Source organism: Haliotis rufescens, unplaced genomic scaffold (assembly GCF_023055435.1).
Source record: "Haliotis rufescens isolate VD_foot unplaced genomic scaffold, xgHalRufe1.0.p SCAF_11, whole genome shotgun sequence".
Taxonomy (NCBI): domain Eukaryota; kingdom Metazoa; phylum Mollusca; class Gastropoda; order Lepetellida; family Haliotidae; genus Haliotis; species Haliotis rufescens.
Genome location: NW_025963791.1, coordinates 8,884,233 through 8,896,436, shown reverse-complemented (window position 1 = coordinate 8,896,436; position 12,204 = coordinate 8,884,233). Strand labels below are relative to the sequence as shown.

At 38.6% G+C, this 12,204-nt stretch overlaps 2 protein-coding genes and 1 pseudogene across 2 annotated transcripts in view; all 3 read right to left on the bottom strand.

The window, feature by feature from the left end:
- LOC124146379 (glutamate receptor ionotropic, NMDA 2A-like) overlaps nt 1-12,204 on the bottom strand; it is a 208,535-nt gene that overhangs the window by 111,132 nt on the left and 85,199 nt on the right. The window lies entirely within an intron of this gene.
- On the bottom strand, nt 6,237-7,228 carry LOC125378059 (glutamic acid-rich protein-like; the record flags this gene model as incomplete). Its single annotated transcript, XM_048392866.1, has 1 exon — nt 6,237-7,228. A coding segment is annotated over one exon (267 nt), but the record flags the coding sequence as incomplete, so codon positions are not given.
- On the bottom strand, nt 7,221-8,783 carry LOC124151769 (annotated as a pseudogene).

The following is a 12,204-nucleotide window of genomic DNA, read 5'->3' as shown; positions in this document are numbered from 1 at the left end:
GTGAGACAGGTTTTACACTGTTCTAGCAATATCCCAGCAACATTACGACGGGGGGAAACAGTAATGGACAACCTACATCATAGTCATGTGGGAAATCGGCCACGGGTGTTCAATATTAAAAGCGAAAGCTTTAACCACAAGCATCTCCCCCATCCCTTTTCATGTATGCATGTACATGACGGATGATGAACTTGAGGAGCTGCAAAGAATAATAGAACGTATATCTCGTAGGGAACCCATATGGAGCAGTCTCGGTCTTAAGGCGTAGGCTTTCACGATATTTAAAAACAGTACTTCAACACTGACTTATTTGAAACCGTACATGTGTCGCTGAATGTTCAAACGTCCAAATGTCCACATAATGAGCTAGCATCGTTCACACATGACGTGTTTTTCAATGCCTGTAATTTGTACATCAAACATACAATAGCACACCGTGATCATCATCTCAAATCTAAAAGTAATGCGCAAGATAAGTCGTTGCTGCATCAAACGAAACTGACCAATATTGAGTATTGCTGACGAACTACCTTGAACTTCAAGTTGCAAATTAGAGTGTCTCGAACAAGTCAACCACTACGCTGCTTAAACTAATCTCCTTTACATAAATGTCAATCGACGCCTCTTCGCGTCAATGCTGCTCGAATATATATGGCCATACATTTTCGCACTGATGTCAACAAAGAAGAAAACCCTAGTTTCTATTGCTTTTAAAATGTCATTCAGCCGATTGTAGTTATTCACTTTGATAGTAATGATACTTCATGTAACGTTGTGTCTGACTCTTTACTTGTGTGTCCTTTATACTGTATAAATTACATCTTCTTGACCGACAGTTGACAGAATACTCGACCAGATTCACCAGCTACTCGTTTCCACGTTAATGACAACACTGTTTCTTTTTACAACCCCGTCTCTACCCCCGTTAAATACGCTTCATAATTATGTTGATGATTGCGTTTTAACTTAACATATACCGGTTGTGATAAAGATAACTTTCACTTAAAAATGTCAAACATACGTTTCTCAATCTTGAATTTGATTTTAGTTTCATCACGGCACATACCAAACCTAGGGACAGAGGTATTCGGTTAGTCCTGATTGACAATGACTAACGTGATTACCACTCATTGTAGGGATTGCCTAAAAGTCGGGCCGGGCCGGGCCAAGACGGGCCAAAGTGTTATTGGCTAATTACTTAATTATCGGCGATCATATCTACATATTATTGATGCAACATACACACATGACACTACTGAACAATCACCAATCCAAAACGTGCAGCATAATTAAGTAATTCGGAGTAAATCACTTAAAAACTAGAAAGTGGAGCTGTGTGTTAGCGTCGCTGATCTAGGTAACATGTAAAAGAGCAATCGTTAAACGAAATAGGATTTGACACGTATCAAATACTTCTAGCTATCGTCATACGAATTTCCATCTGTCGGCATAGCGTTTATATTATAGGAACGTACTATATCTAAGTAAATACCACTTTATAACGTCACTGTTCATCGTATTTAAAGCAGACACGTTGGTTAAAGTAGACCTCTTCTCCCTCTACTCTCGACAGTCACACAGTTCGCTACGACTTGGCCCGGGCTGTCAAAATCAACTTTAAACAGACAGATTTATCTTCAAATGTGATTACCTCTATAGATTAGTGTTATATCTACATATACACCACTTTATAATGTTACAGATCGCAGTATTTATAGACAATAGGGGGCTCAAAGTGAAGCCCTTTTCCCTCTACATTCTCAACATAGTCTCTATCAGAAGTGTTTGGCTTGTGTTGGGTCCGACTTGGCCCGGGCGGTCAAAATCAACTTTAAACACACAGATGTATCTACAAATGTGATTAAATCTATAGATTAGTATTATATCTACCTATACACCAATTTATAATGTCCAGGTGTATCGCATTTAAAGAAATCTGCGCCCTTAAAGTGAAGCATTTTTACTGTATTTTCTTTAAAAAAAAACAAGTCAGAAATGTTCGGTCCGACCTGGCCCGGGCTGTTAAAATCAACTTTAAACACACAGATGTATCTTCAAATGTGACTAAATCTATAGATTAGTGTTATATCTACCTATACAACAATTTATAATGTCCAGGTGTATCGCATTTAAAGAAATCTGCGCCCTTAAAGTGAAGCATTTTTACTGTATTTTCTTAAAAAAATCCAAGTCAGAAATGTTCGGTCCGACCTGGCCCGGGCTGTTAAAATCAACTTAAAGCTCACAGATGTATCAAATGTATTAACATGTATACAAAGTGAAGCATTGTTTCGCCTGAGCCAAAATTCACCATAACCTTATAGATTTAAACGTTGTATAAGTCATTTTAACTGTAACCTTTTGATTGAAATCCTATTCTTTTGAAAAGGAAAATAACTTACACGTTTAGAGGCCTCCCAATCGTAAATCCTTGGTAGAAAACGATTGACAAGGTAGACGTTACCCATAAAGTTGTGTCTACCTTGTCATCCGTGAACTTCAACAAAGAGAAACAAATGTTTCAACTGTTAGATGCATGGACGTAACACATCCTTCGATCATTGTAGTGGTCAGTTTACTGACCTGGTGTGTTGACATTTGTCATCAGCAGGTTGTCAGTTACTGACCATACCAAACCACACCACGTGTTTATGTCTACGTAAACATACCAATTGTGTTTTTTAGATCACAGACCCCTACGTATGAAATGAGTCCTTTATAATTGAAAGAAACGCCGGAAAGGATTATTCCAAATAATTAGAAACTGGCAGGCTGCGTAGACGGGGCGTAGTTGTTGGCATCTAATTGTGTCACTATTAGTACGATGCATGTACTACATGCCATTCCACTTCCCGTTATTAGTTATACAATATTTATAATTCCAAAATAAGTGAGTAAATGCTTTTGACTTCCCCATTCTCGAGATTAATCTAAGCTTGTATACCTTGTTTGATCTCATTGTAGAGTAAGTTTTGCAGCTATGTTGCTGAATAAATTGTATCTTAAGCTGTTTATTCCAACAACAGATAACGCGTGTTGAAGTCTTGGCATGTTTATATGGTGTCATAAGCTATGATCTTTAGTCAAACGTGTTTTGAATTTATAAGAAATGTAAAAAAACACTATCTCAAGACTCACACATGTTCCTTTTTTATGCTGATTCAGAAAACGCAACATTCATATTCATATTTATTGTAATGTGAATTTTAAACATGTGTTTTAACTTTCTCAATTATTTTTTGCCATTTTACGCAATATTTGTTCTTACATCAGGTGTAGACACTTACGGTTTCTTTCCCGAACGCAAACTAAACTGTAATTAGAAATATACCGATGCGGGTTGAGAATGCATTTACAAAACTTATTCACATGTACTCATAAAACATACGCATAATATTTCCAATTGAGAATTATTCGTAACGTACTACTGGTTAACACATGTGAACACATCTCAATGTTGAAGATTATCGTGAACTGTTAGTATTTGTACTTACATCTGAGGTACCACTTAGGGACCAGGTTTTCGTACCTATATGCACATGTACATCTTTTTTTGCAAGAAAAACACTTCCTGCACCCGAACTTGAGTTGATAACATTAATGTTTGGTTTCACAGTTCAAGCATCGTCTCACAATGCGCTAATTTGATTATTCGATTATACTGGAGAAACGTTTTTGCCTTACTTCAAGTCTTGTGTCTCATCGATCCTTCTCATTGCGTCCGTATATGCACGTTAAGTGTGGAATTAATCCAAATTACACCTGTACCCAGCTTGCTTAATTGCCCCTTGCTTAATTGCAATCAAGTAGGTGTTGCGTAATCAATCAACCATTTGCCCTTAATTAGCTGTCTTGAGCTGTAGTTAATAGCAGACCGTTTCATTGATAACTTATGCATTTGGTGAGGCTAATTAACAAAACCCATTTATTTTCTTTTGAACTTACGTTAACATGTTTGTCCTAAAATGCTTCCAGAATACTTTTGTAAGCTATGATAGTGTCGTGTCCCTCGCAAGTACGAAATAAAGTTATAACATATCACCATATTGGTATGAAAGATACTATTCCATAAAACATACTATCACTGGCCACTGACAAACATTAGCAGTATTAGAATAAGTTAGTGAGTGAGTGAGTACGGTTTTACGCCGCTTTCAGCAATATTCCAGCAATATCACGGCGGGGGACACCAGAAATGGGCTTCACACATTGTACCCATGTTGGGAATCGAACCCGGGTCTTCGGCGTGACGAGCGAACGCTTTAACCACTCTCGACCCGACCGCCCTCTTAGAATAAGAAACATAATTAAATACAGTATGACGTATAAGCATACAGAAAACTAAGAGAGCCCAAATTACTTCAGTTTCTGTACTGTACTTGGGTTTACCTCGATACACCTGGACATTATAAATTGGTGTATAGGTAGATATAACACTAATCTATAGATTAAGTCACATTTGAAGATACATCTGTGTGTTTAAAGTTGATTTTGACCGCCCGGGCCAAGTCGGACCCAACACAAGCCAAACACTTCTGATAGAGACTATGTTGAGAATGTAGAGGGGAAAAGGGCTTCACTTTAAGCCCCATGTCTTCTATAAATACTGCGATCTGTGACATTATAAATTGGTGTATAGGTAGATATAACACTAATCTATAGATTTAATCACATTTGAAGATACATCTGTGTGTTTAAAGTTGATTTTGACCGCCCGGGCCAAGTCGGACCCAACACAAGCCAAACACTTCTGATAGAGACTATGTTGAGAATGTAGAGGGAAAAGGGCTTCACTTTCGAGCCCCTTGTTGTCTATAAATACTGCAATCTGTGACATTATAAAGTGGTGTATAAGTAGATATAACACTAATCTATAGATTTAATCACATTTGAAGATACATCTGTGTGTTTAAAGTTGATTTTGACCGCCCGGGCCAAGTCGGACCCAACACAAGCCAAACACTTCTGATAGAGACTATGTTGAGAATGTAGAGGGAAAAGGGCTTCACTTTCGAGCCCCTTGTTGTCTATAAATACTGCAATCTGTGACATTATAAAGTGGTGTATAGGTAGATATAACACTAATCTATAGATTTAATCACATTTGAAGTTACATCTGTGTGTTTAAAGTTGATTTTGACCGCCCGGGCCAAGTCGGACCCAACACAAGCCAAACACTTCTGATAGAGACTATGTTGAGAATGTAGAGGGAAAAGGGCTTCACTTTCGAGCCCCTTGTTGTCTATAAATACTGCAATCTGTGACATTATAAAGTGGTGTATAGGTAGATATAATACTAATCTATAGATGTGAATCCACTTGATGATACATCTGTGAGGTTTAAGTTGATTTTAACAGCCCGGGCCAGGTCGGACCGAACATTTCTGACTTGGATTTTTTAAAGAAAATACAGTAAAAATGCTTCACTTTAAGGGCGCAGATTTCTTTAAATGCGATACACCTGGACATTATAAATTGGTGTATAGGTAGATATAACACTAATCTATAGATTTAATCACATTTGAAGATACATCTGTGTGTTTAAAGTTGATTTTGACCGCCCGGGCCAAGTCGGACCCAACACAAGCCAAACACTTCTGATAGAGACTATGTTGAGAATGTAGAGGGAAAAGGGCTTCACTTTGAGTTCTGTGTTTTCTTTAACTACTGAAATATGAGACAATAAAGTGGTAAATAATTAGATAAAATACTAGTGTTTAGATATAAATAATGTTAGGAACTTTAGAAGTGCTTGGTCAGTTATTAACACGTGTCGTGTCAGTCTTTTGACATTCGAGAATATCCATTTCCAGAAAACATCCTGTGTTGGTTTAACACGAATTAGTAAAGGTTAATTACCTAAACACGTTAATTAATGAAAGAAGAGTAGTCAAAACACTGTCGTTTCCTGCCCAGGACATCACACCCCTACACGCTAAGGTCGGTGAGAAGCATTCTAATCAAAGAATACACAGTCAAGACGCTGACTTTTCTACGAGACTCACGGTATGTAGTCATAATCATCAGTTAATTACATTGTTGAAGGTGCATTTTTATTCAAACTCAATTAAATGAGCAAAACTATACGTTTGTGGACATTTGAGATCTGCCTAGATATGCGCGTTTCGTTTTATTATTCTGCAATCCATTTTTAGTATTACCCGCTGGCCCGGCCCGGCCCGACTTTTCTTGGCCCGACTTTTAGGCAATCCCCTCATTGTATAAGTTCACGGTATATGTCAGTTCTGCTGGCACTGACATTCCACTCACCTGGGAATGGGAGTACGACCAGAACGGTCTCTGATATATCCAAGCCAGACATTGGCAAAACACTTACAGGCGTTCGAGGTATTCTTTTGAGGATACTTCCAGTGTGGACAAAAGCGTTTATTTGTTTGACGTATATATGATGGCAGAGTGCACTATACAGATACATCTGTTGCTGATAATCACTCCTTGTACTGTAGTCGTGATTTTGAAAACTAAAGCTTTCAAAGGGTTTTATTGTCTTCCTGTGGAGGACATTTCCAAATTTGACGCATAAGTGACAAAAATGTCCACTGCAAGTCTGTACTTTGACTTGTACCATTATTCCCGTGTTTTTACAGGTGAAGTGTTGAGCCAGCATACTCTCATTACTATTTGACCGTGATTCATAAACATGATAAACATACATCCGGAATCGTACCATGGACTCTGCTTTCAAACTGTTGTATATTAAAAACATGGCGGTAAGATAACTTCGTTATAGGCTTATATTATTATGACATGTGGAATTCATGTATATGCTGTCGACAAACCATGGATCACAATCAGACCCGAACCAACAATCAGCGGATCCTAGCACGAATAAGGGACTCATCTGTCTTCCTCATTATCTTCTTCATCCTCTCCCTCGTCCTCATCCTCACTGTCGTCCTTATCATCACTGTCGTCCTCATCCTCATTCTCTTCCACATTTTCACCATAAATTCTTTTCCTTATTCTCATCCTCATCCTCACCTTCATCCTCATTCTCTTCCTCATTCAATTCATTATCGTCATCGTCATTCGCCCCCTCATCCTCATAATCTTCCTCATCTTCAGCCCCATTCCCTTCTTTAACCTCATCCTCATCCTCATTTTCTTCCTCGTCCTCATTCTCTTCCTCATTTTCATCCTCGTTCTCTTCCTTATCCCTATCCCCATCCCCATTCTCTTCCTTGTCCTCTTTCTGTTTTTCTTCCTCATACTAATACTCATTCTCATTTTCTTCCTCATCCTCATTTTCTTCTGCATCCTCATTCTTATCCTCATTCTCTTCGTTAGTTTTTTCAACATCGTCATCCTGATTCTCATCTTCATCCTCATTATCTTCCTCATCTTCATTTTCTTCCTCGTCCTGATTTTCTTCCTCAACCTCATTTTCTTTGTCATTCTCATTCTCATCGTCATCCTCAACCTCATTCTCATTTCTTCCTCGTTCTCATCCCCATCCTTATCCTCATCTTCATCATCATCATCATCCTCTTTCTCTTTCTCTTCCTCTTCCTCATTCTAATGAAATTCTCTTCCGCATTCTTATCCTCACACGTGTATGATTTCTTCTTTGTTTTGTAGATTGTTGATATCTTTGTAGATCCAGTACCTTTTCAGATCCATCCTGTTATAATGAAGCTCGTGTTCCAACAGTCACACTTAAATCACACTCAAAGAGACAGTGTCTATTACAAATGTTCTGTCACTGGCTTGTGTGTTGCACCAAGCGTTTATCTACAGATAGAAATGATCGCTCAATTCAGTGGCTACATTTCTGAGAGAGTTACTAGCATATATACCCCGCGATCTACGCTGTCTTTGTTGACGACACGAAGTGCATGCAGAGAGACATCACGCGTACGTAATAAAGCTGTGGAGTGTGTGATGAGTCATAAGTGACATTTATGTATTCATATTATTAAAGATGAACTGAATGTTTGGTCACGTAATCGAGGGAGCATCTTACCACGAATCATGGTGACTGTTTGCTCGATCCAATATCAACTTATCAACTGAATTTATGCAGCTATTCATTGTGAAGTGCATCTGGGGAGACACGTGTAACTAATGCGGCTGTAGAATGCTGAATATATCTATCTGGGGATAGTATGGCTACTAACTATGATGAGATGTGTGCTTGATCAGGTTATTGGTGCATCCAAAGAAAATATGAAAAAAATATTTATCGTGAGATGCATGCTTGATCAATTAATCTGTGTAATTAGGAATATATTACTACTATTTATGGTGAGTTGTGTGCTCAACCAAGTAACCTGTACCTTGGGAATACGACTATTAATAATGATACACATGCTTGATCAGATCGTCTGTGTCTGTTGACCAGGTATAAGCCAAAGTATCTGAGAAGACACAAACTGGTTGGTGAACCAATGTAACCGGACGAGAAATGCTTGGTCAGCTAACCAACGCGTCTGGATAAACCATGATTACAACAGTTCGTGTGGAGAAATACCGTGGATCAGTTACCAACTGTATCTGAGGAGGTGGAAGCTTGCCCAAGCCACTATGTTACTACGGAATATGGCCTGGGTGATCTACACCAAGTATCTTTGACCAGATAAATGTTCGTACTGATCTGTAGTATGCACCTGAGGCTGTAAACTGTATACACCCAAGTTTAATCGTGGCTAAAATTTAAACAAGCAAGAAATGGTTATTCGACGGTGATGTATTTGATACGGGTATCATCGGCGATATTACATGCATCATATCGATGAACATACCACAACAGGCGGTGTTGGCATGACGTCTCTAAGAACAAGGAGGTCGCAATTGCACAATACAGAGTAATAAAAGTGTAGTGTAGTGAGTGAAGTGTGAATTTCTGTCTATACGTTTTATTGTTGGACAAGACACGAGTGTAAATAGATATTCTTATTCCAATAAACCATGCACGTAATTTATCATATCCACCTGGGAAAAGGTAAATCACGGTTTACTATATATTTCCATAAGATGTATCTTGTAAAACGTATGCTGTTTTAATTGACTGATGAAACACATTTGTTGATTATCTCAATTGTTACTTGACTGCCGTTTGAATGGTCTCCTCTGCCTCTTTGCATCATATAATACTTGCAACTATCTGAAGAAACATATGGTGTTCTTGTACCAACGTATCACCAGGTAACAATACTATCTATGGCATTTATCAAATATGAATGAAAACAATGTCATACATCGAAATGTTCAATATATGAAATACACACGATACAACCCTGTCCATATCCACAAGAGTTCCCCATTAAAAGCAGATTACGATAAATTAATTCCGACTATTTCATGAGCATGTGTTTATGAAACACTATCTAAATAATGATGATACCAGGTGTTCGCGATAAGATGAGCGTATCCTGCCCCACCGGTGGCGTTCAATGTGAACATTATTATACCGAAGCCGTGCTGCTTAACATTTTCCAGGCTTATACTTGTCACCAGATCAATATAGCTGAGGTCGTGTGTATTTGTTTCAGCAGACGTTGAGTCATTACCTACGTATTTATGTTCACTTTCCGTACCTAGAAGGCATTGGCTGACAGGACCAGGGTTCATGTTGGTGACTGCAAAATAACACTGGAAGACGTACTGCCCTTGTACCAGGATATCTAATTGAGAGAGGCTAAATTCAATTGTCTGGACTGAAGCTCAGTGTAAGTGTCTATATGATCAGATAAATCGGGGCACTTTAGAACATTTAGCCAGCCACGTTGCTACCACGTTATGTTTGGTTTATATCCACAAATGGATGATTGCTGCTTTTGGTAGAACATTAGGTCATTCAACAAATGCGAGAGGATCTTTTCCGTCATTATAAGAAGTCCATTGTACGATTCCGACTGTATAAAGAACACGTGTTTATGAATCACTATCTAATAGTCAAATTTGAACTCTTCGTAGAAAGAGCATGCTCTTTCAGATTATTATAGCTCACAAGTTGTGTAATATTGTTGTAAAAATGTGTTTAAATAATTTTATCATCCAAAACTGGCTCCCACAGGAGATATCGCTTGGATGAGATCAAGCGATATCTACACTGTAGATATCGCTGCAATGAAATTACATCACAATGCTTTGCAGACCATTGTGACGTCACTGGTTACCATGACGTCACAATCAAATGACATCACTAATGGCTCTGCTACTGAAGCTGTTTGCAGTACTTTTTACACTGAAGACACTGCTAATTACTGTCTACAAATTGAAAAAGTTGAAAGAATGATGTTGGATGATAAATAAAATCTCACCCTCGTGTCTTTTGATATCAAATATATCAACACTCGTTGATAAAAGTGGCAAGAATCCTCGGCAAGCCTCGGATTTTTCCACTTTTATCAACTCGTGTTGATATATTTGATATCAAAAGAAACTCGGGTGAGATTCTCTATATAGTACCGGCTTTAGAAAGTGATATGTGTTCAGATTTCATTGTTCGGTATAGAATGAAAGGCCATCTGTCCAGACTCGATAACACTTTCAGCTTGGTTTTCTCGATCCAACTTTTGACGGTTATACTGCTATATTTTACCTAAGCAATATATATTCAAAGGAGCATATCTCCGAACCTGCCATTCTTTAATCCGGATAGGAAAAGGTGTGATAAGGGAAAACTGGGAATGTAAAAGCTGTTATTTATATGAGTGAAATAAGGGGACGGTGCTGACAAACCCAGAAACATAATCACGGCAAACCGGGATACGAAGAAATGAATATAGGTATCTGGCATAACTGTGCACAGCGAATTGTAGGGCACAGGTGCACACACACACACACACACACACACACACACACACACACACACACACACACACACACACACACACACACACACACACCTTCTGACTCCACCTCCCCCCCCCCCACACCCCCCACCCCCACCCCATCCCCACCCCCCACCCCCACCCCAATTCCTATCCCCACACCTATTATCTCAATCATATTATCTCTCGAATGGCTCAAGCGTGAGACAAACCGGTCACTGCCTACGTGTCGGCACTCCCGAAGTTTCCAACGTGTTGTTCATCCTACACATAAAACAACTCTGGTTGTAACGAAGTCGTACGATGTATAAAGTAAAATATCAATACGAACCCCAAATACTTGAGCTATTTACATCCAGAGCATCGACCTGATGTGTCCGCTGTTCTCGCTTCTGCTCGACGAGTTTGTGTATTAATCATGTTCTTTGTCATTAACATAAAAATGAATACTCGCAGTGATGATTAACGCTTTGTTGTTTCTCCGTTGAGTCTAATTGTGTGTTACATTTGGTGCAATCATGTACATTTGTCGACGTCATGTTTTATTCTTTATTATTATTTTCGACATGAATAATACATGACGCATTCTTATGTTTTTATATTGTATTGTTTCATACTTGCATATGTTATGAGGCAAAACCTGTGGCATCATCTCGAGTGATTGAGAAATCATGAACTCTATCTGTGTACTTACATCACCAATAAAATGTTCAGCAATGTTTGAGGACATTGATCTTTCGAAACCCATTGCCATTCAGTGTTTCTCCAAATGGCAAATATTGCAAAACTTTTCCTATCCTGAATTCAAACATAACTTTACAGCTAAAACGAAATGCAAAAAACCTTTTGAAGAACTGTTATGACAAACTTAAAACAAGCTCTATTGTATTGAATGTACCATTTGTGCATTGAGTTATGTTGGGGAGGAACAACAGAAATTATCGATTCGAGTCAACAACCATGTACATTATAGACATTAACATAAATGTGTCCAACTGTCAAAAGTTCAAACGTCAACTGCCAACATCATGGTCACAGGAAAGGACGAAGGCCAAATGATACTATAGATTTGGAAGTTGCCCCTCCTCCAGGTACATGTACCATTGGGACTGCAGAAAGTTAAGACAAGACTATATGTTGTGCCAGTTAAAGAAATCAAGCGACATTAGCAACATTTGCTAATGAGGTGAGGTGAAATGGGGTTAAGCGTCGAGTTCAGGATTATTGCTGCTTGCTCGTCTTGACTAATGCCGGTTTTATAGTGCTACTCCATCATACTGACTCTTAGCCTACCAGTCCTTGTTTCATTCCCTCGATACCGAGCACTAGGCAAGGTAACAACGAGTACCATGTTTTGTTATGGATTATTTAAATATTGACCAAATATCGAGAACAGCTTGAATAACAA